This window comes from Cavia porcellus, unplaced genomic scaffold (assembly GCF_034190915.1).
Source record: "Cavia porcellus strain 051 isolate PalLab524CR breed Dunkin Hartley unplaced genomic scaffold, mCavPor4.1 scaffold_24, whole genome shotgun sequence".
NCBI classification, from domain to species: domain Eukaryota; kingdom Metazoa; phylum Chordata; class Mammalia; order Rodentia; family Caviidae; genus Cavia; species Cavia porcellus.
Genome location: NW_026947507.1, coordinates 26,157,287 through 26,183,241, shown reverse-complemented (window position 1 = coordinate 26,183,241; position 25,955 = coordinate 26,157,287). Strand labels below are relative to the sequence as shown.

Genomic DNA, 25,955 nt, shown 5'->3' with positions numbered 1-25,955 from the left:
GAGGTCATGAGTTTGATCCCCAACACCAAAAAAAAAAGAGTGAAAACTAGTTGAAATGATCTCCTATTTAACATTCAATAGGGAATATAACAGCCTTCCCGTGTTCACTACATGTGTAGGACCCACTTTAAACACTACAGGATGTTGATAACAGTCTTGGTTTGGCTTTTATAATTCTAACCAAACTTTTGACTAGAGACTCTGGCCTGTTCTGCTTTTAAAGCGGTGGATCCCTAAGAGCCGCAGATCTAAGGAGGGGCCTCTAGGAGACAGGGGCTTGTTATGGCTAAAAAAAACAGTGGTGCCATATTTTCCATCATTCATGTGATAAAATGCTGTGTAAGACTGCAGCTGCCGGCCACGTGTGTGTCAGCCTTCTGGAGAGGGCCCACCCTGCCCAGCCTTTACCCTCCAGAAGGAAGACAGCGTTCCTCTGGCTTTTATTTTCATGAACAGATCAGGAATACGCTGCCTTTGCTTCTTTCTTTCCTTCACCCCTCCAGCCCCCTCCTAAGGGGGGGGACTCATCTTTTTAGACTTGGGGGGGGCATAAAAGGACTTTGAGACAATTTGAAATATCGTATATAGTCACTTCCAGATGTAGGACTGAACTGGGCTCAGACTGTTTTTAAGCTTGATGGTGAGCGCACCACTGTCTTTTCAGTGCCTTACTGGTCAGAGGAGTAAGACGCAGTGACTGTTCTACACGGAGTGAGAATGCTCACTGGAACTTTCCCTGTTTGCAGGAATACAAAGTCTCCAGCTGTGAACAGAGACTCATCAGTGAAATCGAGTACAGGCTAGAGAGGTCCCCTGTGGATGAGTCAGGGGACGACCTTCAGTACGGGGACGGGCCTGTGGAAGGCGGAGTGGCGCCCTTCTTTGAGATGAAGCTGAAACATTATAAGATCTTTGAGGGAATGCCTGTAACCTTCACGTGTAGAGTGGCTGGGAATCCAAAGCCTAAGGTAAACTGAAAATGTGGTACTTTAAAGAGTTTTCTTTGTCTGTTTTCCATGGCTATATCAAAATACTGTGTAATTTATAAAGGAAGAAGTTTGTTTGGCTCATGGTTCTGGAGGCTGGGAAGCCCACGAGCATGGCATAAGCAAGGGCACGGTGCCCCTTCCACTCAAGGCAGAAAGCAAAAATGTATCACATGGCAAGACAAAGCAAGGGTGTAAGAGCTCACTTTTATGCTAGAACCGCATTAGCCATTAAAATCCATGAATGGATGAATCCACTAATGAGACACAGTTCTCAGTCACCTCCCAGAGGTCTCACATCCTAACTGTTTTGGGGACCAAGTTTCCAGCAAATGAACTTCAGGGTCACACCAAAACTACAGCAAAAATCATATTTTTTAAGGAAGAGTTGGGTTCTAGAAGGTAGCAGATATGCAGAAAGAAGAGATATGAACCATCTCTCTTAGTACTCAGGATGTAAAATTTTTAAAGTGCTCTTAGGTTCAAGGCCACCTGAAGGAGACATTAGAAACAACAAGGCTGGGTGTAGCTCAGTGGTAGTGTGCCCACTTCACATGCTCAAGGCTATGGGTTCAAATCCCAGGGAGGAATACAGGGAGAAAGAAAGAAACCAAAAAGAGGTAAAGGCTAAGGGGTATGGAGTTAAGGTTTAAAGAATACAATGGAACACAGACTAGTGATTGACAAGGAATTCTTCACACACTTCCATTATCTACCCCTGGTTACTGCTTTCCAATTGCAAATGCCTAGAGTTCTGTGGGATTAATTTCTCCAGATCAGAGCTGTAAATGACCAGGCTTGGATATGAACTCACTGGTCTGTACCACACAAAGAAGTAATGTTCACCACTGGGTGATAAAACTTCAGATCTGTAGTCTACAAAACCAAGGCTTCCTATATTTGCTAACAGGTAAATATTCAAATTATGTGAAAAAGATGATAAAAAACAGTTTTTTATAACAACAGTTTATTTTTAAAGTGGATATGAGTTTAAAATTTTAAGGCCATTTTCTTTGATCTGTTTTTCTCTGACTCAGTGGTTGGAATTTAGTTTTTAAAACTAACCTGATCGTCGGCAGAGCATGGTGGCACTGCTTATAGTACTAGCACTCAGGAGGCAGAGGCAGGAGGGTCACTGTGAGTTTGTAAGGCCAGCCTGAACTGCATAGTGAAACTCTGTCTCAAAAAGATTATATATATATATATATATATATATATATATATATATATATATATATAAAATATAAATATATATATATATATATATAAAATATAAATATATATATATAGCTATAGGAATTAGAACCTGCAAGTGTTATGTATTATAATATTCCCTTCCCCTCTTTCATTTTGTTATAGTCACTTTTTTATATCACTGTTAATCTTATAATTTTAGTAAGTGTATTTCTTATTTTATACACTTTTCCAAAGTTGCATTTTTATACTGTCCTGTCATTATAGATTTTATACCTTTAACAGTTCAGTTGTTTGAAATAGTTACATTAGAGTCTCTTAAAATTGTTCAGTATGTATAATATTTGGGCCTCTATTTTTCTCTTTCTTGTACTACAGACTGTCCTTGTTTATTTCCTCATATGGTTTGTTTTTTATTGAACTAATGCATGGTAGCATTTCCTACCTGTGAAAGTGTTCTGTGTGGAAACATTTTGTATGCTTCTGAAAAGAAGCTAAGGACTTTAATCAACCAGAACCAAATTTCCTACTCATTTTTCTGTTTTCGGCTCAATATCATGAACTAATATAAACGTGGGTTTGCAACTTCTCACCTTTTCTATTCTTTTCACTTAAATGGGGGGAATGTAGTCCTGCATATTGCTTTGCTGAGCTAGGGCATAGCCCTATCCAGGTCAGCCTCATACAGTGGTGGCAAACCTATGGCACGCATGCCACAGCAGGCTGTTTGTATCATGGAAAGCTCGAAAAGGTTCCCCGTCACTGGCTAATCCTTCTGAGTATCAGAAGTTTTGAAAATGGTATTTTCAAATACGAAGTTTTCTAAATGGTTTTTTCAAATACCGTTTAGAAGTTTCCTAAACGGTATTTTGCTTTTCAATAATACTGTTTTCTTTAATATAAAGGGGAAGCTGACAGGCTTTCAGCCTTTGATCGTAAACTTTTTGGTCCAGAACTAAGGCAGTTTCAATCATCAACCTTTAATTGTTCCCGCCCTCCAGGCAACATTATTTTTCAATTCATGTAACACAATTCAGTGGAATGATTATAGTTTTGTGTTTTTTCCTCTAAAACAACCTTTTTACCTTTTCCTTAAAAGTAACACATTTTAATTACCAATACATTTTTAAAAAATGTCTGTAATGCTACTTCATAGAAATAATCACTGCCAAAATTCCCTACATATCCCTTCATATAAGTAATAAATAAGTGTAAATACCATATTTTTAAAAATAAAAAGATACATGTATATTTCACATATATATTTTTTAAAACAAAGTGATATATGACTTTTTAAAACTTAAAACGAATTAAACTCATTTGCTATCTGCTTTCTTTTTTACTCAAATCAATTTTCTATTCAGGTGTTTAACATTTTAACATGAAAACTCAGATCATCTCATCAGACCACACTATTGTTATCAGTCCTCCTCCTAGAGGAAGAGTACCATTTTAATCTTTAACCCTCATTTCCTTCTACAGATCTATTGGTTTAAGGATGGGAAGCAGATCTCTCCAAAGAGTGATCACTACATCTTTCAAAGAGACCTTGATGGGACCTGCTCTCTCCATACCGCAGCCTCTACCCTAGAGGATGATGGGAATTACACGATCATGGCTGCCAACCCTCAGGTGAAGAAGGGCAGAGGGCTGGGCTCTCTTCTGTGTGCAGTGTGTACAGGCATTTGATCACACAGAGAAACTAATTAAAAGGTGAAGTTGACTTCTTTCACTTATAAAGCTATTTTTCCAAATTCTTTATCCATCTTGCTTTCAGAGGATATAAAAATCTATATTTTAACATTTTTTATTAATTACTTTTTGTACATATTTCATGAACATTTATTTTTTCCATCAGGCGTTCTTCTTGGGGAATGATGGCTGTGCAGATGTGCATTCCTCCCATAGGCATTTAGGTCTCCTGTGTACGTTTCTGATGGAGGTTCTGGAGTGGCAAGGGTGGGCAGGACAATCTTGAGGTAGAAATTAAGCCAGTGAACAAGTTAATAAATCACATAATTCTAGTAGGATTAGATTCTATGAAGAAAATAAGGAAGAAAGGATATTGAGTTGCATATGTATGGGGTATAGTGGAAAAACTAACAAAATTAAGTATGTAAGAAATACATAAAAACATTATTGGCCCAGAATTAAAGCAACAGAATTCCACCTTTACCAGAATAATTATAATTTTGATAGTATCAATCAATGCTTAGTATTCATCAGTATCAAACACAGTTTGGGAGGCTTTGTTTGTTTGTTTGTTTGTTTGTGATGGGGTCACATAGTGTGGCCTAAGCTAGACTCAAACTGCTGGGCTCAAGTGATCCTCCTGCTTTATCCTCCAGAAAGGCTGTGACTATAGGCATGCAATACCATGACCAGTTCAAAATTTTGTCTTGTGTTTGTCCTTAGATTTAGGATCAAAAATAACAACTTTTTTAGACTTTGAAAGAAGGCTTTCCCAAATGATGTTCCCAAACGAAACTTGCACATTCTCTCCTGTTATGTATCTTAGGTGTATTGGACCAATGCCAGGTACAGGATACACAATGAGTGAGAAGCAATTTTGTGCCTTAAGAGCTCAGCGTGTAACTGCAGAAGCTGTCTCATCATATACTTTTTTTTTTTTTTTATCGGTACCGGAGATCGAACTCATGACCACCTGCTTGCAAGGCAGGCGCTTATGCTGCTGAACTAAATCCCCAGCCCTTATACTTCTTTTTTGAAAGCTAAGAGTATGGGGCCGAGGATTTAGCTCAATGGCACAAGCGCCTGCCTTGCAAGCGTGCAGTCGTGAGTTTGATCCCCAGCACAAAAAAAGAAAATAAAAGAAAGCTAAGACTAACAATTTTATAATCCAATGAAGATTGTCCAGAGGTCATCTTTTTAAACCTTCTAGACCTATTTATATTATTCTATATTTTGTTATTTCTTTCACTGAAAATACTGTTAGAAAGTGATACAACAAAGTTGTTAAAAGAAAAATGATATAAGTGTAACAAAACTTACAAGCTTTTAAAAGTTTGCACAAGGCTTATCCTGATTTAATATTCCATTGTCATAAACAGTTTTTTCCACTAATATTAATAGAATGAAACTCAAATTATCCATGTAATCACATTACAACAAGAGCACAGCACACTCTTTACTGTCAATGAAAAGTTTCCATGTTAATGCACCTTGTTGAGTTTGTAATTTTGTAACCAATGAATACATGATCATTGTCCTGAAATTAGTCCAAATTATCTCTATTACCAAGTTACATTTTACACTTATATCTATTTTTTATGTAATTCAAGGAAAGAAAAATAATTGCTTTCATTTACTAGTATTTTCAACATGTTTCTATGACTTTTAATAAAGTGCAGTTTTCTGCTGCTAAAAAAAAAAAAAAAGTGAAGGGTTAGGTACAAACCTAAAACCCAGTTCTCAGGAGACTCATGCAGGAGGGCTGAGCAACTCAGCGAGACTGTCTCCAAAGAAAACTGGAAAGGACTGGGGATGCGGCGCAGTGTAGAGCACGGGCAGGCAGAAAGCCTGAGTTAGATGTCCAGCACCACAGCAGCAGCAACGGCAGCAAAGAGGAGAACACAACAAAATCCAGAAATCTTTGCTGTCTTATTTTTCTCTCTGACAAGGGTAAGATTTATTATGAGGATAGAATTGTCAGTGTTTCTTAAGTACTTGCCAGAACTGAGTTCCTGGTGAATTTCGAGGCATTTTTTTTCCCAGCATGTTTTAAATTGTTATTGGAATGAGCCACTTTGCAGAACAAAAGAATATGTATAAACTGCAAGTAGGAATCTGGTTCTTTCCTTATTCAAATAATACTAATGTATTTGCACATACGGGGAAACTCTAAAGGAGGAAGAACTCAGTTTACTCATTGCTGGTAGAGGGTGGCAGTGAGTAAAGTTAAGAGGTCAGTGCAGCCTCAAGGGTCAGTATTGTCCGAGCACTTAACCTCTTCTAACAAACTATAATGGAGTCACTTGATAAACAGGGTCTCCCAAGGATCCCCCTTGGATTGGTCCACAGTGTGTGTGTGTGTGTGTGTGTGTGTGTGTGTGTGTACTCGTATGTGTCAATTAAAATAAAATTAAAGTCAATATATTCTTACCCACATTTCTGTGTATGATCCTCCCTCCCCAACGAAAGAAGATCCTTTTGTAAACATTGGAAAAGAAGGAAAGGAAATTGACAGACAGACAGAAAAAAAGAAAGACACATTAGGCAAGTATGAGTTGGATTCCAGTTCTGCCATCACTGCCTGTGTGACCTTTAGCAAGTCCCTTTAGCTCTCTATGTCTGTTTGCTCTTCTAGAAAATAGAAATAATATGGATTTAAAGAGTACATGTAAAAAACATGTAGCTTACCTTGCACACTGTATACTTTTAACAGATGCTAGTTATTGGCTTTATTCTAATTCACCAAGACTGATTACCTCATTTTAGAACAGCAACCCCAAGACTTAAGCTGTGGAAACAAGATGCAGAGGGTCAGTTCTGTTCCCAGGTATTCCACTCCCACAGTACTGTGAGAGTAAGCAAGTCCACTCGGATGGAATGTCCACCCAGCATGTTGCTGGTGTGTGGTCTTCCGACCTCCTGGCTTTCCCCTTTTATCACCCCCATGGGAAAGGAGTTAGGCAGCAGATGTGGCTGTGCCACAACTGCCACAGCTGTGGGCTTGGGTGGAGGAAGCTGTGAGCTGGAGAATGGGCCACACCCATAGCACAGCTGACACCGGCCACACATGAAACTGGGAAGCTGCTCTTTGCTCGCAGCACCCTCCATGCCAAGAGAAGACCCCAGAGAAGTAGTCACTAGCTTACTCTAGGCCCCATAATTCTGCTTTACCAGATCTCAGGCAAGCCCCAGCCAGCGTGCCTCTTTAGTGTTTGCCCTCTATCCTTAGGGACCAGTTCACATCAGGGAGTCCGAAGCCCTGCCCTTCTAAAAGAATATCCCTCCCGTGGTTTAAGTAAATGGTGTAAGAATGTTCTGGGTTTCCCAGGAAGAGGAAGCAATTCAAACCCCCAGAAGTCACAATAATCATAGCGGCACCTAATGCCTTGAATTCCAGAGGCTTTTACATTCTGCATTTTAATTGAGAGGTGGTGCCAAGAGTCTGCTTTGTTATCCAAATAACCAAAAGAGTGAAATTCATAAAAAGAGGCAGAAGTAATCCTTAAAAGTGGGCATTCTATGGGCATGGTGGCACATGCCTATAATCCCAGCCCTCAGGAGGCTGAGGCAGGAGGATCCTTGAGAGTTCGAGACCAGCCTGGGCTACAGAGTGAGTTCAAGGCCAGCCTAACCTCATAGCAAGATCCTGACTCAAAACAAAAAAGAGAAAAAAAGTGGACATTCAGCCTCAGAATATATAGCTGTGTATACCCAGTGAAATGGCTGTGATATTTATTCTGTTTGGTATTAACTGTGCCACTGAGCTATATCCCCCGCTGGTCCAAGTTTTTGAACATGTTGCCTTGTAGATTTTAACTTCAAAATTCTTTTATCCTTGGGGTCCTGAACATTAGGTATGGCCACATATACCAGATGTAGGATCGTGAATCACCATCTAACTGTTGGAATGAACTTTACTACTCATTTTAAAAAGGGAGGTGGGGGTACAACATTTAAACCAGGACAAGAGGCAGGCCACGTTTCTACCTGACCTTTGGTGCAAGTTACTTGTGGCTGTAGGAATGTTATTAAAGAAATGGTTAATGTGGTTATAATTTCAACCTTATGTTATTGAAGTATTGTGATATTCTTGTTATTTGTGAATTAAAACATGGTTTAAAAGAAGGTCATAAGCAAGCATTTTAAGAAAATCAAAACAGTTACATTCCAAGGTATATTAATCGCAAAAGCTCATAGTTGACAACCTTTGGTTTTCAGTCATGTTTGATGTCTATCAGTAACATTAAACTTTTTCAGATTTTAAAAGCACTTAGTTTTGAAAGGGAGATGACTGCATCTATTTTCCCTAATGCACTGCAGCCTATGCAACGTGAAAGGAACACGGGACAGAGGAAAAGCCGGGAGTGGAAAAATTAGTTCAGTAATGAAACACAGAAGGCAGAGCTTTCTTGAGCAGACGAAAATACAGAAAGCAGCCAAGAGAAGGGCGAGAACCAAGGAAAGAGGAAAACCCTGAAGTTCAGCACAATATTTCATAGAATGTCATATTTTTCCACCTGGGCTAATCCTTTGGGAAAAAGAACCGCATTAGATACTGTTGATCACATCCAGATTCTGCTTGGGATACAGTGCACAGCTCCAAATGTATACTGAAGTGGGGATCATCCTGCTGAGTGTGCACAGCTCAATTCATTAGAGACCCAAGTTGTCACATAGTTTAGCAAAATAATGAGTGACTGTGCAGTCATACTAAACATAATGCCAAAACGAGGATCACAGAAACAGTTTATTTTAGACTCTAATCCTATCTTTAGGACACAACTAAATCTAAACATAAATGTTTTACTTTTGTTTTGTTGTGTTGCTAAGTTACTTTGTATTGCACTTGGATTGTGGAATAGCTATTCTGCAGTTTGATATTTCTTCAAATTACATTATGTATACAAATGGCAAGCTTTATAAAGACCTGTGTGCCACAAGTTAAACTCATAAACTGTGAAATATAAATGTTATGTTCATATTACATGAATAGTAGGCCTTGCATGAGATATCAAATAATCTTTACAAGCTGGCCGTTTAAAGTAGAATCACTTTTAACAATTTGAACCTCTTATTTGTGCTATAGCTTTAAACTCTGTAGATCTGTCAGAACAGACAAAAAGTAACACAGCGCTAAATTAAATGCAGAAAAATTAACTTGTTGATTGTGTTTTGTTTTAGCATTGTATGATCTCGTAGCTTACTTCAAGCTTCACATTAAACACTGTTAATGTGATAAAAATGTCAAACTTATCTAACTTCCTAGTTTGGATACTTTCTAAATGCTCCTGATTATGTATTGATTAGTAATATATTTAGCCACTAAGTTAATATTAATCAAATTAATAATGCCTTCTGTCCTTATGTTCAGGAGTGAAGGCTGGTGTAGGAGTACATAGACTACAAATGGTAACATATTCCTTTTTCTTAAATTTGGAAGGTTAAGAAGACAGTCTACGTTAATATTTGTGTGTTTGGTTCTGAGCTGTAGCAATGAAAACCTTAAAAACAGTGTAGAATGAGCCGTATCTCCATAATAGTATGCAATCTGTCTACCCCGGTTTTTGTGTGTTTTGCTTGCTTGGGAAGCAAGAGAAGGCGGGTATAATCTCAGCACTGTCGGGGGGGTTAAAGGAAAGCATCTCCATCTCAGGCCTCCAGGGGCAGCGATCACACAGACAAGCCCAGGGAATATGACTGTACTGAGCAGAAGTTTAAAAAGTGATCTGCTTTCCACTTATTCTACCTTTCATATTGAGCATTTGTTTAGGGAATTCCAAGCGTTTGCCAAGAGCTCAGCATGAACAAATCTACGTCATAGGGCCTGAGCTTCAGATAAAATTAATCTAATTTAGAAATAATTCTCTTTCATAATGTTGTATTTACTTTTTTTTGGAAATTTTCAAGGAAGTTAGTATTTTAAGTGTGACCTCAACAGTAAATATTGTAAATGCTGGCAAGCATTGCATATCAGGTATAACATTAAATTGATTTCTTTGGTTACACCTCTTTGTATCTGGTAATTGTAAATTCTTCTCTGTTCTCTATAACTTTCTGTAAAGCCCCCTTTTCTGGCTGAATGTAGCCCAAAAGAAGCCTGGCCATTGGCAGACCTAAAACGGCCACTGACTGGATTCCTGCCCTTTATCAATCCTACTGCGAGGTGTGTCGATGTGCTATCCTACTCTGTCCCCTCCACCTGCGCTCACTCTCCTACTTCAGCAAACCTCAGCTGGAAAACAGCTTTTCAAAACACACTCCAAAGCAGTGTTCTCACCCCTACTTCTGTTAGCTTAGTCACTTGCAGTGAAAATAGCGGCTAATTATAAAATCTTTGAATTAAGTGTGTATAAGGGCTGTTTAACAAGTCTAATCATTAATGGTATATCTGCTCCATTTTCTTCTTTTTATGTTACTTGTTGTCAGCATTAAAATTTAGAAGTATATTTTCTCATTCTCTTGGAAGAAAAGATGAAAAATAGAGGGGAAAAATCTGTTTTGCTACTCCACTAGTAACTGTGAAAAAAATTAAAAGAGGGAGCTGAAATAAGCCAGAGCAACACATAGTGACTTATCTGTCATCTGGGTCCCCTAAGTATTATGTTTGTCTGTCCATACTGGCAAATGCCGAATTGGTAAATTTATAAGAGATAAAATGTAAACTCATTAGCTAGACCCTTGCCACATGACCACATAGTTTAGTATTTAAATGCTCCTGGTATTTAAATTTTACATATGTTCATTTCAGGAGAATATGGTGTTGTTTCGTTACGATATCCTCTTTGTTATCCCATGTGTATATTTCTTCTATAATCCTAATTTGTCAGTAGCCATCCCTTAACACATACTCTGAGGAAGGGGTATCACTAACATTTAATAAATATATTACTATAAACACCTAAGATAAAACTAAAATCACCTACCTTTGATTTCAGAATTGACCAACAGTAGTAAATATTTGACCATAGACATATAGAAATCAGAAAATTAGAAGCTGTAACAGCAGTAATGTGTATCAAGAGCTGACTGATTGGGATGATTACTAGGGTTAACTGGCATGTTAGTAGGACTAAAATCTTGTAGTGCTAGTTTTGTAGTAAATATTTGACCAGGAAGACAAGACAACATTGTCCTCCTGCTGTATTGTACAAGTCTACTTCATATTATAGGAGGCTTTAGCCAACTGCAGTTAATTCAGTGAGAGGTATCATTTTAAGTACCATCCTAAATAAAGCAGAACAGCTTATTTAACATTAAGAGAAAGATTTTTCTCACCTGACTTCTTTCAGTAAATAGAGTTTTACTGAGAGAATTCACTAAAGGAAGTTCCTCTCTGAGCAGGGTAGATGTTACTACAAATGGCACCCTGATTTGGTACGGAGTAGGACAGCAGACCCGATAGTTAACAGTTCTGCACAGCAAGTCATTTCTTCTCCTGGTGTCTCCCACAGGGCCGTGTCAGCTGTACAGGACGGCTGATGGTACAAGCTGTCAACCAGAGGGGCCGCAGTCCACGCTCTCCCTCAGGCCATCCACATGTCAGAAGGTATTTCAGATGTTCCTTGCATAAGTGTTACTACTTGTCTGTTTATCACTATAAATTCACTACTACTAGAATCATGGTATGCCCATAAATATAAGCATAAGTAGAAGGCAATGTAAATATAAATACCAACTTTAAAGTGTATGTTCTTTACTGTTCCCGTGTGTGGTTTAGAAAATGCAAGGGAACAAACATTTTCTTTATATGTACTGACCCTATTCAGATATACTGTTATTAGTTTGTTAAGTGGAACACATTTTATATGTGAAAAGTCAAACCAGGCACCTTTAGATGGCACATAAGCATGAAAACATAGTACACTGATACTCAAAATTCCAATTCTCCAACAGACTGTTATTAACGATGGCCACTAGATGTCTTAAAATCAGTTAGTTTATTAATGTATACTTTTCAGTCACATAATTCAGAACATAAGACCATTAGATCATAAATCTTATAGAACATTGTATCTTAAATGCTCAAACACGTACCTGCTAACTGTAGGAGTGTAATTTCCATTCCTAGTAGCCATAAGTCTATGAAAGAGTGATGACAGAATGATGGCAGGCAGGGAGAGAGGATGTTATTTCTTAGTAACACATTAGCACTTAAAAAAGAAAAAATCTGAATATGAAACCAGTCTGTCAAGCTGGGTTCCTACTTAGGTATTTTTCAGACAGAGCAGCATGAAATAGCCCTGACTACTTTACAGGCCACAGATGCACACTGCCTTTACTGAAGAGAAATACAAGGTCCCGGAGGATAAACAGAAAAACAGTAAACAACAAACAGTGTATCTGTGCTGCCTCATGTGACTAGATCCAGAGAGGCCTTTGGGTGATGACACCTAAGTGTGTGCAGATTTCACTCTACACTTATGGTGACAACTTCTATTCTCAGGACCCTAGACCTATGTCTGTGGCTATAAACACAACGTATTTAATATCATTCACTTTTACTTTTCTTACGGTCTGCAGTACATTTAAGCTTTTCCATATATCAGTGAGTCCTACAAAGCATTTTTGTCATACACTAGACCTGGATTTGGAGAAAAGTAATCTACGCTAAAACACTGATAATTAGTAAACTAACAGAACATTCTTTTTGTTCCATTTGTTCCATCCTTAGGGCCTTTTGTCTTCTAGTGATTATTGATAGAATTTGTATTCAGCATCATGCTCATTTCTGGTCTTCCCTACTATTACATTAAATTGGATTTCTCTGGCAGCACACTTAAAAGTAGAAGAAATGCACAAGATCTGAGAGATTTGCACAATCTTATTTTAAAGCAAGACACAGTGCCTTTGGGCATCTGGGTGACGAATGCAAAATGAAACTAGCCTAAAAATGTAATTTGTTTTCTGAGTATGAAAAGGCATTTTTATTTGAAACATATTAAGTTTTTATAAAATAAAAACTTCTAATTCCCTGCAAAATTAAAATCACAGGGTAAAGTTAATAGTAATTTCTATTGAAAAAGAATTAGTAACAAATGAATGAGCAAAAACTGGTCCTTTTGCTACCATAAGGCTTTAAAATATGTAAGACAAAAATATACTCATATGTAATAAACCCCACTTTTCCATTTCCAATAGTTTTCAGACTATTTATCATACACTTCTAAGTTAAATAAAATTTTGCTTTCCTGATTTTTTGTAAATCTAGGGGACAAATATTAGATAAAGAAATTGAATTATCCCCTTATATTATAAGAAAACATGGCTAAAATCCTGGAAATAACTACTACCTATCTATATTTTCATCTGTCTATCATATTCTGTTTTAAGGCCTCGCTCTAGATCAAGGGACAGTACAGATGAAAATGAACCAATTCAAGAGCGATTCTTCAGACCTCACTTCTTGCAGGCTCCCGGAGATCTGACTGTTCAAGAAGGAAAACTCTGCAGAATGGATTGCAAAGTAAGAGTTTATTATTATTGCTGCAAAATTATTGCTTCTCCCCTCACTGCCATTTCTGGGTATATTTCCTGTTGGGAAAAATTATGTGTAAATTATAAGCTGATTCCAGCTCAACAAAGAAAAAGAGTGAACTATATGAGTATTTACATGCTGTTTCTCATCATTCTTCTTTTTACTATTAAATATGTTTTTTATTCCAAACTCTGCATATTCATATTCCAGAAAGTCATTCGAAATTTTTCATGTTGCTGAATCATTAGGTGATCTTTATTCTTTTTACATACAAGGGCTGTATCTGTGAAATCCTTCTTTTACCTGTCTTACCAGAGGGCTTCTTAACCCAAGGTCATCAGCTAGGCAGTCTTTACTAGGTGTGTGGACACTGAAATTATATACAAAATTGTATGTGTTTAATAGTCTCTCAAAGGAATTTGAGATGAAAATACTTAAAGACTATTTCTCTGAAAGGTTTTTTTGTTCCTGCTTGTCTTTTGTGTGTGTGTTCTTTTGTTTGTTTTGTTTTTTTGCCCTACTACTTATATAAAGTTTAGCTCCTAAATATGGATATTTTAAAAAAATAATTTGGGCTCCCTCTGCTGGTTCTCTCTGAGATTGCAGAACACAAATATGTATAAGTGGGTTAGGGATGTAGATATTTGCTTTTTTAAAAAGTAAATCTGGGGTTCTGGGAACATATAGAAAATATTCTTTTTTTTTTTTTATCAGAACTGGGGATCGAACTCACGGATGTGCACTTGCAAGGCAGGCGCTTATGCCACTGAGCTAAATCCCCAGCCCCAGAAAATATTCTTTAAAATATTTTATTTTCAAACATAGTTTATTCTACACTGTAAATAAATTGAGTTTCAATATATGTATTCACTTCCTTTTTTTGCGTCTAATTAAAAATTCATTCATGAGAACTCTGTGTACAGTCCAGCAGTCCCATTCCTGGGGATTTATCCAAAGGAACTGAAATCAGTGTGTCGGAGATATCTACTCTCCGTGTTCCTAACAACATTATCCACGAAAACCTAGATGTCCACCAACATCTGAATGGATAAAGAAGATATAGGTACAATGGAATACTATGTTGCCTTTAGAAAGAAATTCAGTGTTTGTGACAGCATGGATGGCACTGGGGAACATTATGTCAAATGAAATAATCCAGGTACACAAAGGCAAACACTGCATGTCTCCTTTTAAAAAGCTGAACTGGTAAAATCAGAGAGAAAAATAGTAGTTACTGAGGGCCAAAGGGAAGGGAACTGGGGAGATGTTCATCAAACAGTACAAAATTTTAGACAGGAGAAGGAAGTTCAAGGGATGGCTTATATAACATTATGAGTAGAATTAATAACTGTATATCTGAAAGCTGCTAAGAGAGCAGATCTGTGTTCCTACCACAAAAACTATAAGCATGTGAGGTGATGAATATGTTAATTAGTTCAATTTAACCTTTCTACAGTGTATACATTTTTTAAAACATCATGTTGTATAAAATATAAATTAGCCAGGCATGGTGGCACATGCCTGTAATTCTAGCACTTGGGAGGCTGAGGCAGGAGGATCACTGGAGAATTGAAGGCCAGCCTGGGCTACATAGTGAGTTCAAGGCCAGTCTGAACTGCATACCAAAACCCTGTCTCAAAAACGCAAAAAAATAAAATAAAATAAAATAAAAAATTAACATCGCTTAATTTTTTAAAAGTATATTTTAAAAAATTTAAAGAATTGATAAAGACCATTTATAACCAGAAAATTTTTATTTTAGATAGATTATTAGATGATACTAAGGAGTATTGTTAATTTCACACATAAAAATAGAATTTTGACTAAAAAACTCAATTGTTCTTTGAGCTACATTGGAGTAAAATTACAGAAAGTGTTGGATTTATTTTAAAATAAAAAACTATGATAGTGGATCTCAACAATAAAGACTGTTGTATCTATTTTTTATTATATTTAAGACAAATCATAAGGATTTATTTCAGTGCACAGTGACATAAATTATGCCCCTGAACACTGCCTTTAAAAGAATAGCTGGGGACAAAAGGAATCTCCACTCTACTTCACTCTGATGATCTCACCCAGATAAAGAAAGTATGAATATCTTGGCACATGGATAGGGCCTTCCTGCTTCAGAAAAAAGCTCCGAATGTATTTAATCTTTGAGAAAGAAAAACGTCTTGAGAAGGCCAACAAGCAACAGCTTGTTTTCCTCCAAAAAGTACCTTCCCACCCCCAGCCCATGGGTACATTCCCAGACACCACTTTTACTTGGTAGTAAATCTTAGGGAGAATAACTCTTCCCACCTCTCTAGCACAAAGTATACTCTCCCCCCCTCCCCCACTTCTGTGTGTACCCCGAGCATAGACGTGTTCAAATGGTGACTTGCTTTCAGTGCCCTTGCGCTCCAGAGATCATGCTGTGTTCACTTACTCACTCAGGGGAGTGGGGTTAGACAAAGGAGACATTTTCTTTCGTCTGATGATGAGTAACACTATCCTGGACAGATCCTCTGAATTAGGTGGTTTAGAGTACAGGCTCTGGGCAGCTCACCTACTAAATGAAACTGGTGTCCCTCCGTCAGTCTGCCGATGGCCCCCCAGCCCAGGATCTAACCTAGCCGAATGGGAACAAGCATCGCCACTGTATTTCCAAACTTGGGGAAGACCTGGAGCTACACCCAAAGTGCCTGCTCCCTCTTCCCCTCCGCCAGGTCTAGCGACCTCCAGATGGGAGCAGCACATGGAGGGCTGGGTGGCAGGGGGACACAGAGGGCAGCACAGAGCCAAGCTGCCTAGCACACCAAGTCCCCTGCGTGCCGTTGGTTTCCAAATTCGCTTCATCCTCTTAACCCGTAATTTAAGTACACTTTTTTTCTATTCCCTACACTTTGCTATGTATGTGGGAGGCATCTGTAGTTAATATAAATGAATAAATATCACACAACAGCATAGAATTTGTGAATTCTCTGACTGATTTGGGCAAAGCTGGCCCTTGAAAGGAATTGTTTTATAGTCTAACGGACATTTTTTAATATAATTCCCCTCACCTAGTAAAATTGTAGGAAGAAGAGGTAAAAAGACCTTAACAGTACTTTTCTCCTATTCAGAATCAAGGGAAACACTATAAACTGGCAGATGGCAACCATCCTTCCCTTTAGATTATAAATTTGCAATTAAATATGTTTTATCTGTTATCTGGACAGCACAACTGTCATGCTCTCAAGATTTTACGATGTTTCCATTGTGATGCTAATTTGTTGAGATGGCTTTCTGGGTAATTTTATATTGCTTTTGTTATTCGATTTCAAGGATTATAAAAATAATAATAGCTCTGCGTGCTGATGGATCCATTAACTAATGTCTCCATAGCAATGGCCACTCCTTGAAGAGAAGCTTCACAGTATATAAATGCAGCTGAGTGTTTGTTATTGTTATTATGGTTGGACATTTTATTGTCACATTGCTGAGAGGTTGGTACTGACATCATCCCAGGAATTTTTACAGTCCTGGGTGAGGTTAGGTGATGACTGAAATTTTTAAAATCCCCATTTCACTTGTCCTTCAGTTGTTCTGTGTGAACTGCTTCCAAGTGAAACTGAGTGCTGAGGAAGCCATGGGAAGGTTCTGAGCAAAGGAGTAACATGTGCTGCTTTTAAAAATTCTCTCATGCTACCAAAGGAGGAGTTTGTGCCGGTTTCTTAGCTATCAGTGCTTTCCCTTTCTTTCTTTTTTTCCCTGTCTTTTTGAGACAGGGTTTCACTGTGCAGTTCAGGCTAACCATGAACTCACTTTGTAGCCAACTCTCAGTGATCCTCCTGCCTCATTCTCATGAGTTCTGGGATTACAGGCATGCACCGCCGTGCTCGGTTATTTCCCTCTATATTAACAGAGAACTTTATAGATATATTTCCTTCCTGGTTTAGGTCAGTGGATTACCAACCCCAGATCTAAGCTGGCAACTAGACGGAAAGCCCATACGTCCTGACAGTGCTCACAAGATGCTGGTCCGTGAGAATGGGGTGCACTCTCTGATCATAGAGCCAGTCACATCCCGAGATGCCGGCATCTACACTTGTATAGCCACCAACCGAGCAGGACAGAACTCCTTCAGCCTGGAGCTTGTGGTTGCTGGTAGGCACCTCAGTGAATCCTTTGTCTCTGCCACAGTGAATGTCAGATTACAGGTGTACACTAACTGTGCATTATTTAACCAATATGAAAAATAAATTAAACTGCTAACAAAATAGATTTCATCCACAGGATCACCCATGTGGAAAAATTATATGGCTTAGCAAATCAGAAACAGTAATTTTTCTTAATTTAGTGTACCATTCTTATTTATTCGTCCTTTCTCTGGCTAACCTTCCCAAGAAGGAAAGGATTTTAGCAGCTTTTCTAGGTCATGTGGATGCTAGGTCATGAGGGCCATATGTGATGGCCCTCAGTATTTCACAGGGAAAAAAATAACAGCCGCATAGGCTCTAATTACTAAAGAATGTGCTTATTCAGAAAGTTTACATGCAGACCTAGTTTTTAGCAGAATGTGCAGTGGTTTCAAAATTCAAGATTTTAAAACAGCATTGTCATCTATACCCAGTGTCACAGTCAAATTCAGATTTAATTGATTGCAATGTTGTAAGTGGTATTGCATGAGTAGTATTGTATGATACCTTTTTTGAGAGGCCTAAAACGAAAACATATTTATGCAAAGATTTATTCCATCCTTGAGAGTCAGATGTAAGTACAGGTTCTGATCATCTGATATCTCTTTTTTTAACAAAACTGTTTATTTCTTATACTTCTATTTACAAAGTGTTTCATAGGTGTCGTCTCAGTCCTCACAACTTTGCTATGATACAAACAGAGCAAATCTCCTTTCCAAAGGTCTCATTGAATGAGCTGAGGATTAGGTTCACAACATCCTGTTGGCCCCTTGTGCTCTTTCAATTACACCGTCAGCCACTGAACTTTCTCAAGAAATAGAGTGGCCTGGAAAATAAAACCAGCAGGTCCTGGCTGAAATCCTGGATGATGATTCTAGAATGGCACCAAAATATTTTTCCACACTAAAATATGTGACTATGCTTTTAAATTATGTGCAAAGAATACTCTGTATTCTTACACAGCAGGACTGGTTTCATTCATTGTTCTAATCTCAAACTATTTTCTGCCATTAAATGGATCTGTTGATCATATCTGCCCTTCTCAGCTGAGACTGAGGATCCCGGAGACACAGACATCTCAGCCTGTCTCAGCACTTCTGTCAGAAGATGGCAGTGCATGGTAGTAGGAATCAAGGCCTCTGGTATCAGATCACAGTTCAAATCCAGCTCACATCTGCCTTACCATCTGTATGACCCTTGGCAAATGTACCTCAGCATATCACTTTCTCCATATGAAAATGGGGACTTTTTTTCAAAGTTTAGTCATAAAAATGTGTACAAAGTTCAGCATAAGCAGAACCTTGTATAGCACTACTCCCAAGTGATACACGTTGTCCTTCAAGGTAAGCTGCTACAATAAGGCTCGTTTTAAATACTTTAAGTTCTTTTCAAAACTGAGACTCACAAAGAATATGAAATGACCTTCTGTCCCCACTTTCCCCAAAATAGCCTAAGTCAAGTAACCCTCTTCATTAATTACTCAGTGTCGTAGAGCGTCTTCCAGAAATCTGAAATTTTCATGTAGAAATTTCTCTGAGCTGTTTCTCCTGCCTGCTTTATTTGTCACTCCAGACGAGGGGGTAGGTGATGGAGAAAGACATGCATTCTCAAAATCATTGTTCATAGCTCAGAAGAGAATAATTAAATCTTATTCTCTCTCTAAAATGGTTTCCATCACTGACCCAAGGAAAGTTCATTGGTGTAATATTCAGTGTTAAAAAATCAGTTCTAAGCAATAAAATTTTCTTTTTTATGGCTTCTTCCTATAAAATAATAATAAAACTGCCTTTTCATAGCTTCCTTCAAAAAAACACAACAGGAAATAAGGAAATACTTCTTTGGCAAATGGAAAGGGAGCAAGAGATTTTGGGAAGGGCGAAAAAAAGAGAGGAAGGGGATATAAAAAAATCAATATGTGTCAAGTACATGTACCAACTACCCACAAAGAATGTGCTCATTATGTACTACAAATATGTACTAATAAAGAGAATACAAATTCGAATCTGCAGTTTATAAAATGCACATTTCTATTTATAGGTGACTAAAGCTGGCAAACTTAGATAAAGATGCCTCCTTTGTGTTTCTCCCCCATTTAAATCCTTTGTTATATCTTAATTAAGCCAGGAGTTTTAAATCTTCAAAATCTTTAAAGCAAATACTGCCCACTGCAGTGAAGGAATCTAAGTGGATCAAATACCTGGAAATCCTTCTCCTTCTCGGCATCACTAGGTGGCAGTAGTTGGAGAGAACTGTGAGTGCTCGGTGATGTAATTAGGAGAGAAGACATCACAGATACTAGCAGTCACTTAGGAGTCCCCTGCAGCCTGTCAGACAGGCATTCTGTGCAGCAGATGGCCAGAGGACCATGTGGGCATATCAGGCTTGAATTAATTGAGGAAAAAAATGAATGGAATGAGGCATATGAACCTTTGCTTGATAATAGAGTAATTTGGAGAGGGACCTCGTATCTTAGCACCTGAAGTGAAAAAGGGTATCATGAAAGAACTATTCACAGCAGTATTTCTAAAGCCTTCTGAATTCCTTTTGTATATCACTGATAGATCTCCTTTTGCATATCATTGATGTACAAGAGCTCCTTTTGTGTATCAGTGGCAGATAATTCATCTCATGTTTTTTTAGCTAAGGAAGCACACAAACCTCCTGTATTCATTGAGAAGCTCCAAAACACAGGAGTTGCTGATGGGTACCCAGTGCGGCTGGAATGCCGTGTTTTAGGAGTCCCGCCGCCTCAGATATTTTGGAAGAAAGAAAATGAGTCACTCACCCACAGCACTGACCGAGTGAGGTAAGATTACATAATGACTTGATGTCACCCAAATGATATGTAAAAAAGATACATTTTATACAGCATATAAGTCAGTGTGTATAAAAGCCAGACTACTGAGGATTTCAAAGACAAAAATTACTCTTGACCCAAAAGAGTTTAGAAAGAAGCTACAGTGGTATGTAATGAAGCAGATCCTGACTTAACCTAGCAGTGATTTTTAAATGTTCATATCAAAAAGAAAAGATGAACCCATTTGCCTCAGTGGTAATGGACTATTCAGTGATTTTTTGTAAAGGCAAGTCAACTAGAAATTAAGAGCACAGATTTATTCAGCCCCTTGCGGTCTCCTCTTCTCTCCCATTAACTTTAATGGAGCTAGCATCCTCTCCAGAATAAGTATGACCCTATTATCTGCCATTTGCACAATTCTGTTTCTAATGACCTAATTAAAAATGATGCTTCATGTCCAAAGCCACTTTTTAAAAATTTAGAGCCCTAATGACTTTATCCTTTTCTCCAGCATGCACCAAGATAACCACGGCTACATCTGCCTGCTTATTCAAGGAGCTACAAAGGAAGACGCCGGGTGGTACACTGTGTCAGCCAAGAACGAAGCAGGGATTGTGTCCTGCACTGCCAGGCTGGATGTTTACAGTGAGTGCAACCTCGTCACATTTACTCGCTGATTTATAAAAGAAAAATCAATCATCTGGACAGCAAATCACATTACTCTTAGATAATCTTACAAACAACAATAGCATTTTGTTTACCAAAAACTCATGTTCTCTTTCTCTTTCTATTTGTAGTTTCTCGACATTAATAGTGAAACTCCACCAGGAAAACAAATACCCAAGTATCATTCAGGAATTCTGAATTATTAGCAAGATATGCATGTTGATTTCTCTTACACTGGCTAGTCAGTTGTGGCTTCCTCATCTAAGCATCCTTGGGAGTTAACAGTAGACAAAGGCATAAATGTTTTTCACATTTTCATATCACTGTGTTCTGCAAATGAGTGTCTTAACATGTCTTACTCTGTGATGATCCTGTCACAGTGTCCTAATGCACTTTGAATGTGTGTACTATTGATATTGGAGTGTGTACCTTTGTGGCTTACCTAGTGCTTTTCTCATTAATATATCTTAAGCATTTCTGCCATAGATTTGTGTTTGTGTATGTATATTTTTGTACCTTCATCCTACTTTTTAAATGTTCCTACTGAATTTCTAATCTAGTAAAGTAGTATTATGTGATACATTGACATAGGAAAACCTATTACAAAATGATTAAGAACAGATTTCACATTTTACCTCTCTTGAAGAAAAGATATCTTTGAGAGGTTCTTCAGTGAGTGAGTGGCCTCAAGCCCCCCTAATGCCCAATTCTTTTCAATTTATTAATGCTAAAACATCCAATTAGGATTCCTAGCTACTGTAATTATTGAAGAAAAAAACTGTTTTTAAAAGAGAAGGAGGAGGAGAGAGAATTCAGAAGCTTATCAACTATTTCAGAAAATTCTCACTGCTGCTGTATTGCTTGAAAATAAAGATGAACTACACTTGGTCTTTATTACCCCACTCTTGACAGTCCCACCACCCTGTGGAGACAGTGTATCTGTAACATGAGTCAAGTGCAAAAGGATCCCTGTATTTTCTATCTCTCCCTTCACAAAAAATATGTACCTGGTATCTATCCAAAGTTCTGTTTATTTAAAGCATCTAGAGATTTCCAAGTGTATGTTTGTTAAAATTCTAACTTACTCTCTTTCCTTTGTAGCCCAGTGGCACCAGCAGCCACAGACCACCAAGCCAAAGAAAGTGCGGCCCTCAGCTAGTCGCTATGCAGCACTTTCAGACCAAGGACTAGACATCAAAGCAGCGTTCCAACCTGAAGCCAACCCATCTCACCTGACACTGAATGCAGGCTTGGTAGAAAGCGAGGACTTGTAATCCAGTGTTCTTGTTAAAGCTGAAATACCGAAACAGCCATTGCCTTGACCAACAAGTTTCTCTGTCACATTATGTAAAAGGCAGAAATATACTTTGACTTACAAGAAATAAAAAACACCAAAATAATATTTTTCTTACTTGTTATACCAAACTTAGAGTTTAAGTAGGTGATGCTTATAGAAATGTACACATTGCACACAAAATTTACATTTATTGTCCAATTTAAAACTTTAGGAATTGCTGTGATAAAAGTGGCCTGAAATGCCAAAATGTTAAAGAAAATCAGTAGTAACAATTTACATTATCTACAAGTGCCTTTAAACACAAGCTATAGGTGCTACATAGCACAACAGTGTGAAATGTTCAACATGATACTACAAGGATTCTAAAGTGCAGTGTATTCAGACGCTCAAGTGAATCAAGTGCAATATTTAAGGATGAAAAAGGAAAAGAAAATGACAAAGAAATCCAAGTAAATGCCTTGTCTTTGCAAATTGTCTTATATGAAATCATAGGGAAGGAACTACTTGCCCTAAATCTTATAATATCAATTTTTCTAGTATCTTAGTTCTTAACCTTTTTTTCTTCTTTTGTGTAGTATTTTCTTTTCATGCTACCTTGGTAGGAAGCTTATTTACAAACCATATTAAAAGGCTAATTTAAATATAAATAATATAAAGTTTTCTGAGTAAAGCAGAAATATATTACAGTCCATTCCACAAAAGCTATCCAAACCATCCAGATGGATGAGCAGGGTGTACAGTATTTGGAGGAAACAGGTTTGGAATGAGTAGGGAAGAGAATGAAGGAAACCTCTTTCAGCACAGCTACACTCTGTTCACTTAGATAAAAGTAGAATGGGGAGGAAGGGTGGCAAAGGCCAGGTTTTTCTTTGGTTTTCTTGAAAATTAATTTTAAAATGTAGATTGGGGGAAAAAACCACTGCCATTTAAAAGTCAAGAAATCTAGGGTCAGCTGGAAGTGTGGAGCACATGTGCTATGGGGATCTCAGTGTATCTGGAGCTTGTGTGATATCTGAAGACTTTAGATGTGTAGAGCAAGTTGAAAATGGATTGAGACTGCAAGAGTGGCATAAATGAAAACTGCCTGTAGGACTAGTCTACGTGAGAGAAATGGAGACTTAAAAGAGAGACAAAAACAGGTCTGTGCTATACTGTATCTTTTCCACTGGCACAAAGATATAGACAATGGAAAATAGTTCACTTCCCTGCTGCCATGAAACATCATCTTAAGAAGGTGCTAGGTTCTGAGTAGTTTTTAGGGCATCGCTTCAGAGACCACTTTTTGAATGCATATGATTCTGCATCAGCTAGAATGAAATGACTCTGACCAGACTTGATGGTTTTAAGTCGGAACCAATGAAATTTTTCAGTGAGAAAAAATAATTTGGACTAATAGTAGAAAACATGAGGCTTTAATGGTACTTTGCTAAGAAAAGAAAACACTGTATCCCTTGTGCGAAACACATATATCTTTCATTATTTATAATAAAAGTGTTGAACTTTCTTAGGTCAGTTACTCAATTCATACATAGTATTTTTAAAATAATTTTATATCTGTATACCACCCCATATTATTTCATATTACTGCTTCACATGTACAGCTTTCTATGTCTTTGTAAGAACACCAACCAACCAAATGATTAATGATTTTTTAAATGATTAATGAGCACGGGTGGCAGATACTCTATGAGTGTGGTACAAGTTTCTTTGACCACACTTACATGCATTGCTAATGTGGAGTTTAAGATAACATACAGAGTCTCATGGACCTACCTATAGTGTAGAACTAATGGTTTATGTCATAGCTAACTTGCCAAACTTTTTTGAATGTGACTTTTTTTTTTTTTTTTTGCTAATTTTCTGGGTTGGGGATTAACTAGCATTATTTTGCCACCTTTTATGTTGTATTTATAAAAAAAAAAGTACTATCATGCTACTTTGGATTGTCGTGCTGGTGTAATGTGAATTTAACATCAATAAATATTTAACAAATAATGCTTGTAATTTTGTGAAGCAAAATATTAAGTTGTTTTAGTTTCTATTACTGATACAATAAATTAGCAAAAACTTAGAGGCTTCAGCTATTGCTTTTATAGTTCTGAGTCAAAAGTTCAGGCATGACATGGTCAGGTTCTCTATTTACAGCAAGGCTAAAAGCATTGTCAGCTGAGCTGCATTTCTGTTCCGAGCTCAAGATTCCCCTCCAAGCTCAAGTGGTTGTAACACAACTTAGCTCCCTACAGCTAGAGGACAGTGGTCTCATTTAGTGCTCTCAGTTCTTACAAATCATTTATATTCCTTGCCATGGAGCATGCTCCATCTTCAAAGCCAGAAATGAGACTCTCCACTCTCACTTTCTCTTTTGTCAAAGGCTAAGTTCCTTTTAAATACATACCTGATTAATCAAGCACACTTGGATTATCTCCCTTTCCTAAAATCACCTAATTTGGGGCCTTATTTATATCTGCAACATGCCTACAAAGTATCACCTAGAGTCATACTCGATTAGTTAACTAAGAAAGGGTGTTCAGTATCGGTATGGGGTATTGAGTGCCATCTTAGAATTTTACCTACCACATCAGTTTATTCTATATAAATATGTAAATACATGTATTTACCAATGCCACAGCTTACAAGGGTACATAAAATATAGCAGGAAGATACAAATTTAAAATGAGAAATAATGAAAATGATAACAGCGTTAACAGAACAAGGAATTCTGCTCTATACCCACATAGTGTCTAGCTAATTACAACAGAGAAACAGCAGATTTAGCACTAGGCTTTTCTGCTAAGGAAAAAAGCTGGTAACTTACATAATACACAGCCTCCATAAAATGAAAACATTTCATCTTTTACATAAGCTATTTGATAAATGAAGATAAATTTGAATTAGACCAGAATTGTATATTTTACACTATCTCCAAAACCTATGACTTCTTTGCTATGAAGTTTACAAGATTCATTATAAATTTAATGCTAAACTTACCCTTGATTTTCCTTTATATGGCCATAAGTAAAATACGAGTCACTTTCACGTACTCAAATGCTAGACACTAATATAATGAAAAGTTTGATTCTTTTAAATTATGGAAATACGAATTCTGTACATGGTAATGAAGAACTGGGTCTTGGAGTTGTACAACTAGGATTTCAACCTTAGCTCCTGATCATGTGGACCTATGTGATCAACAAATAAGTTACTTCACCTCCCTATGCTGTTTTCTTATTTGTAAAATGGAAATAAAATTAATACCTCTTTCTTGAGATTGCTGTGAAGATTACAGGAGGTAACAATGTATGCAGAATTTAACATGCTACCTGGAACATACACAATAAATATCAGTATATTATTTTAATACAATTTGAAGACTAAAATAGTTGGGTAAAATTATTCAGCTATAAAATGTACACAACCAGTAAAACTGGATGAACGGTAAAATTTGTGAACCTAGATGGAAACAAAATCACCTCTAAGTGAAATTTAGAATGTTCCTCTTTTATGAAGCAACAAAACATAACAATATAGAAGTACCTTCAGCTGTCCCAATTGAAATCATAAATATTCCAGATATCTTGAAATACCATTTATATTCTGCACTACTTCAAATTAATTGGTAAAATTACCAATAGATGTGATTTGGAAGCATGTATCATTTTATCTGGCTTTTTAAAATACTTGATAA

At 37.4% G+C, this 25,955-nt stretch overlaps 2 protein-coding genes across 6 annotated transcripts in view; one reads left to right on the top strand and one right to left on the bottom strand.

Annotated features, from left to right (window-relative positions):
• Palld (palladin, cytoskeletal associated protein) overlaps positions 1-24,265 on the top strand; it is a 368,121-nt gene extending 343,856 nt beyond the window's left edge. For 4 of the 5 annotated variants that reach the window (XM_063234778.1, XM_013151678.2, XM_063234781.1 and 1 more), the window contains 8 exons: positions 747-968; positions 3,663-3,812; positions 11,324-11,418; positions 13,203-13,335; positions 17,271-17,478; positions 20,151-20,316; positions 20,819-20,952; positions 22,075-24,265. In XM_063234778.1, the coding sequence (XP_063090848.1) occupies positions 747-968; positions 3,663-3,812; positions 11,324-11,418; positions 13,203-13,335; positions 17,271-17,478; positions 20,151-20,316; positions 20,819-20,952; positions 22,075-22,247 (1,281 nt within the window). In that variant the 3' untranslated portion in view covers positions 22,248-24,265. Of the gene's footprint in view, positions 1-746; positions 969-3,662; positions 3,813-11,323; positions 11,419-13,202; positions 13,336-17,270; positions 17,479-20,150; positions 20,317-20,818; positions 20,953-21,104; positions 21,152-22,074 lie in introns of all 5 variants that reach the window. The other variant, XM_063234779.1, reaches the window with a different exon arrangement.
• The window catches only part of Cbr4 (carbonyl reductase 4), a 114,917-nt gene that overhangs the window by 30,578 nt on the left and 58,384 nt on the right, over positions 1-25,955 (bottom strand). The window lies entirely within an intron of this gene.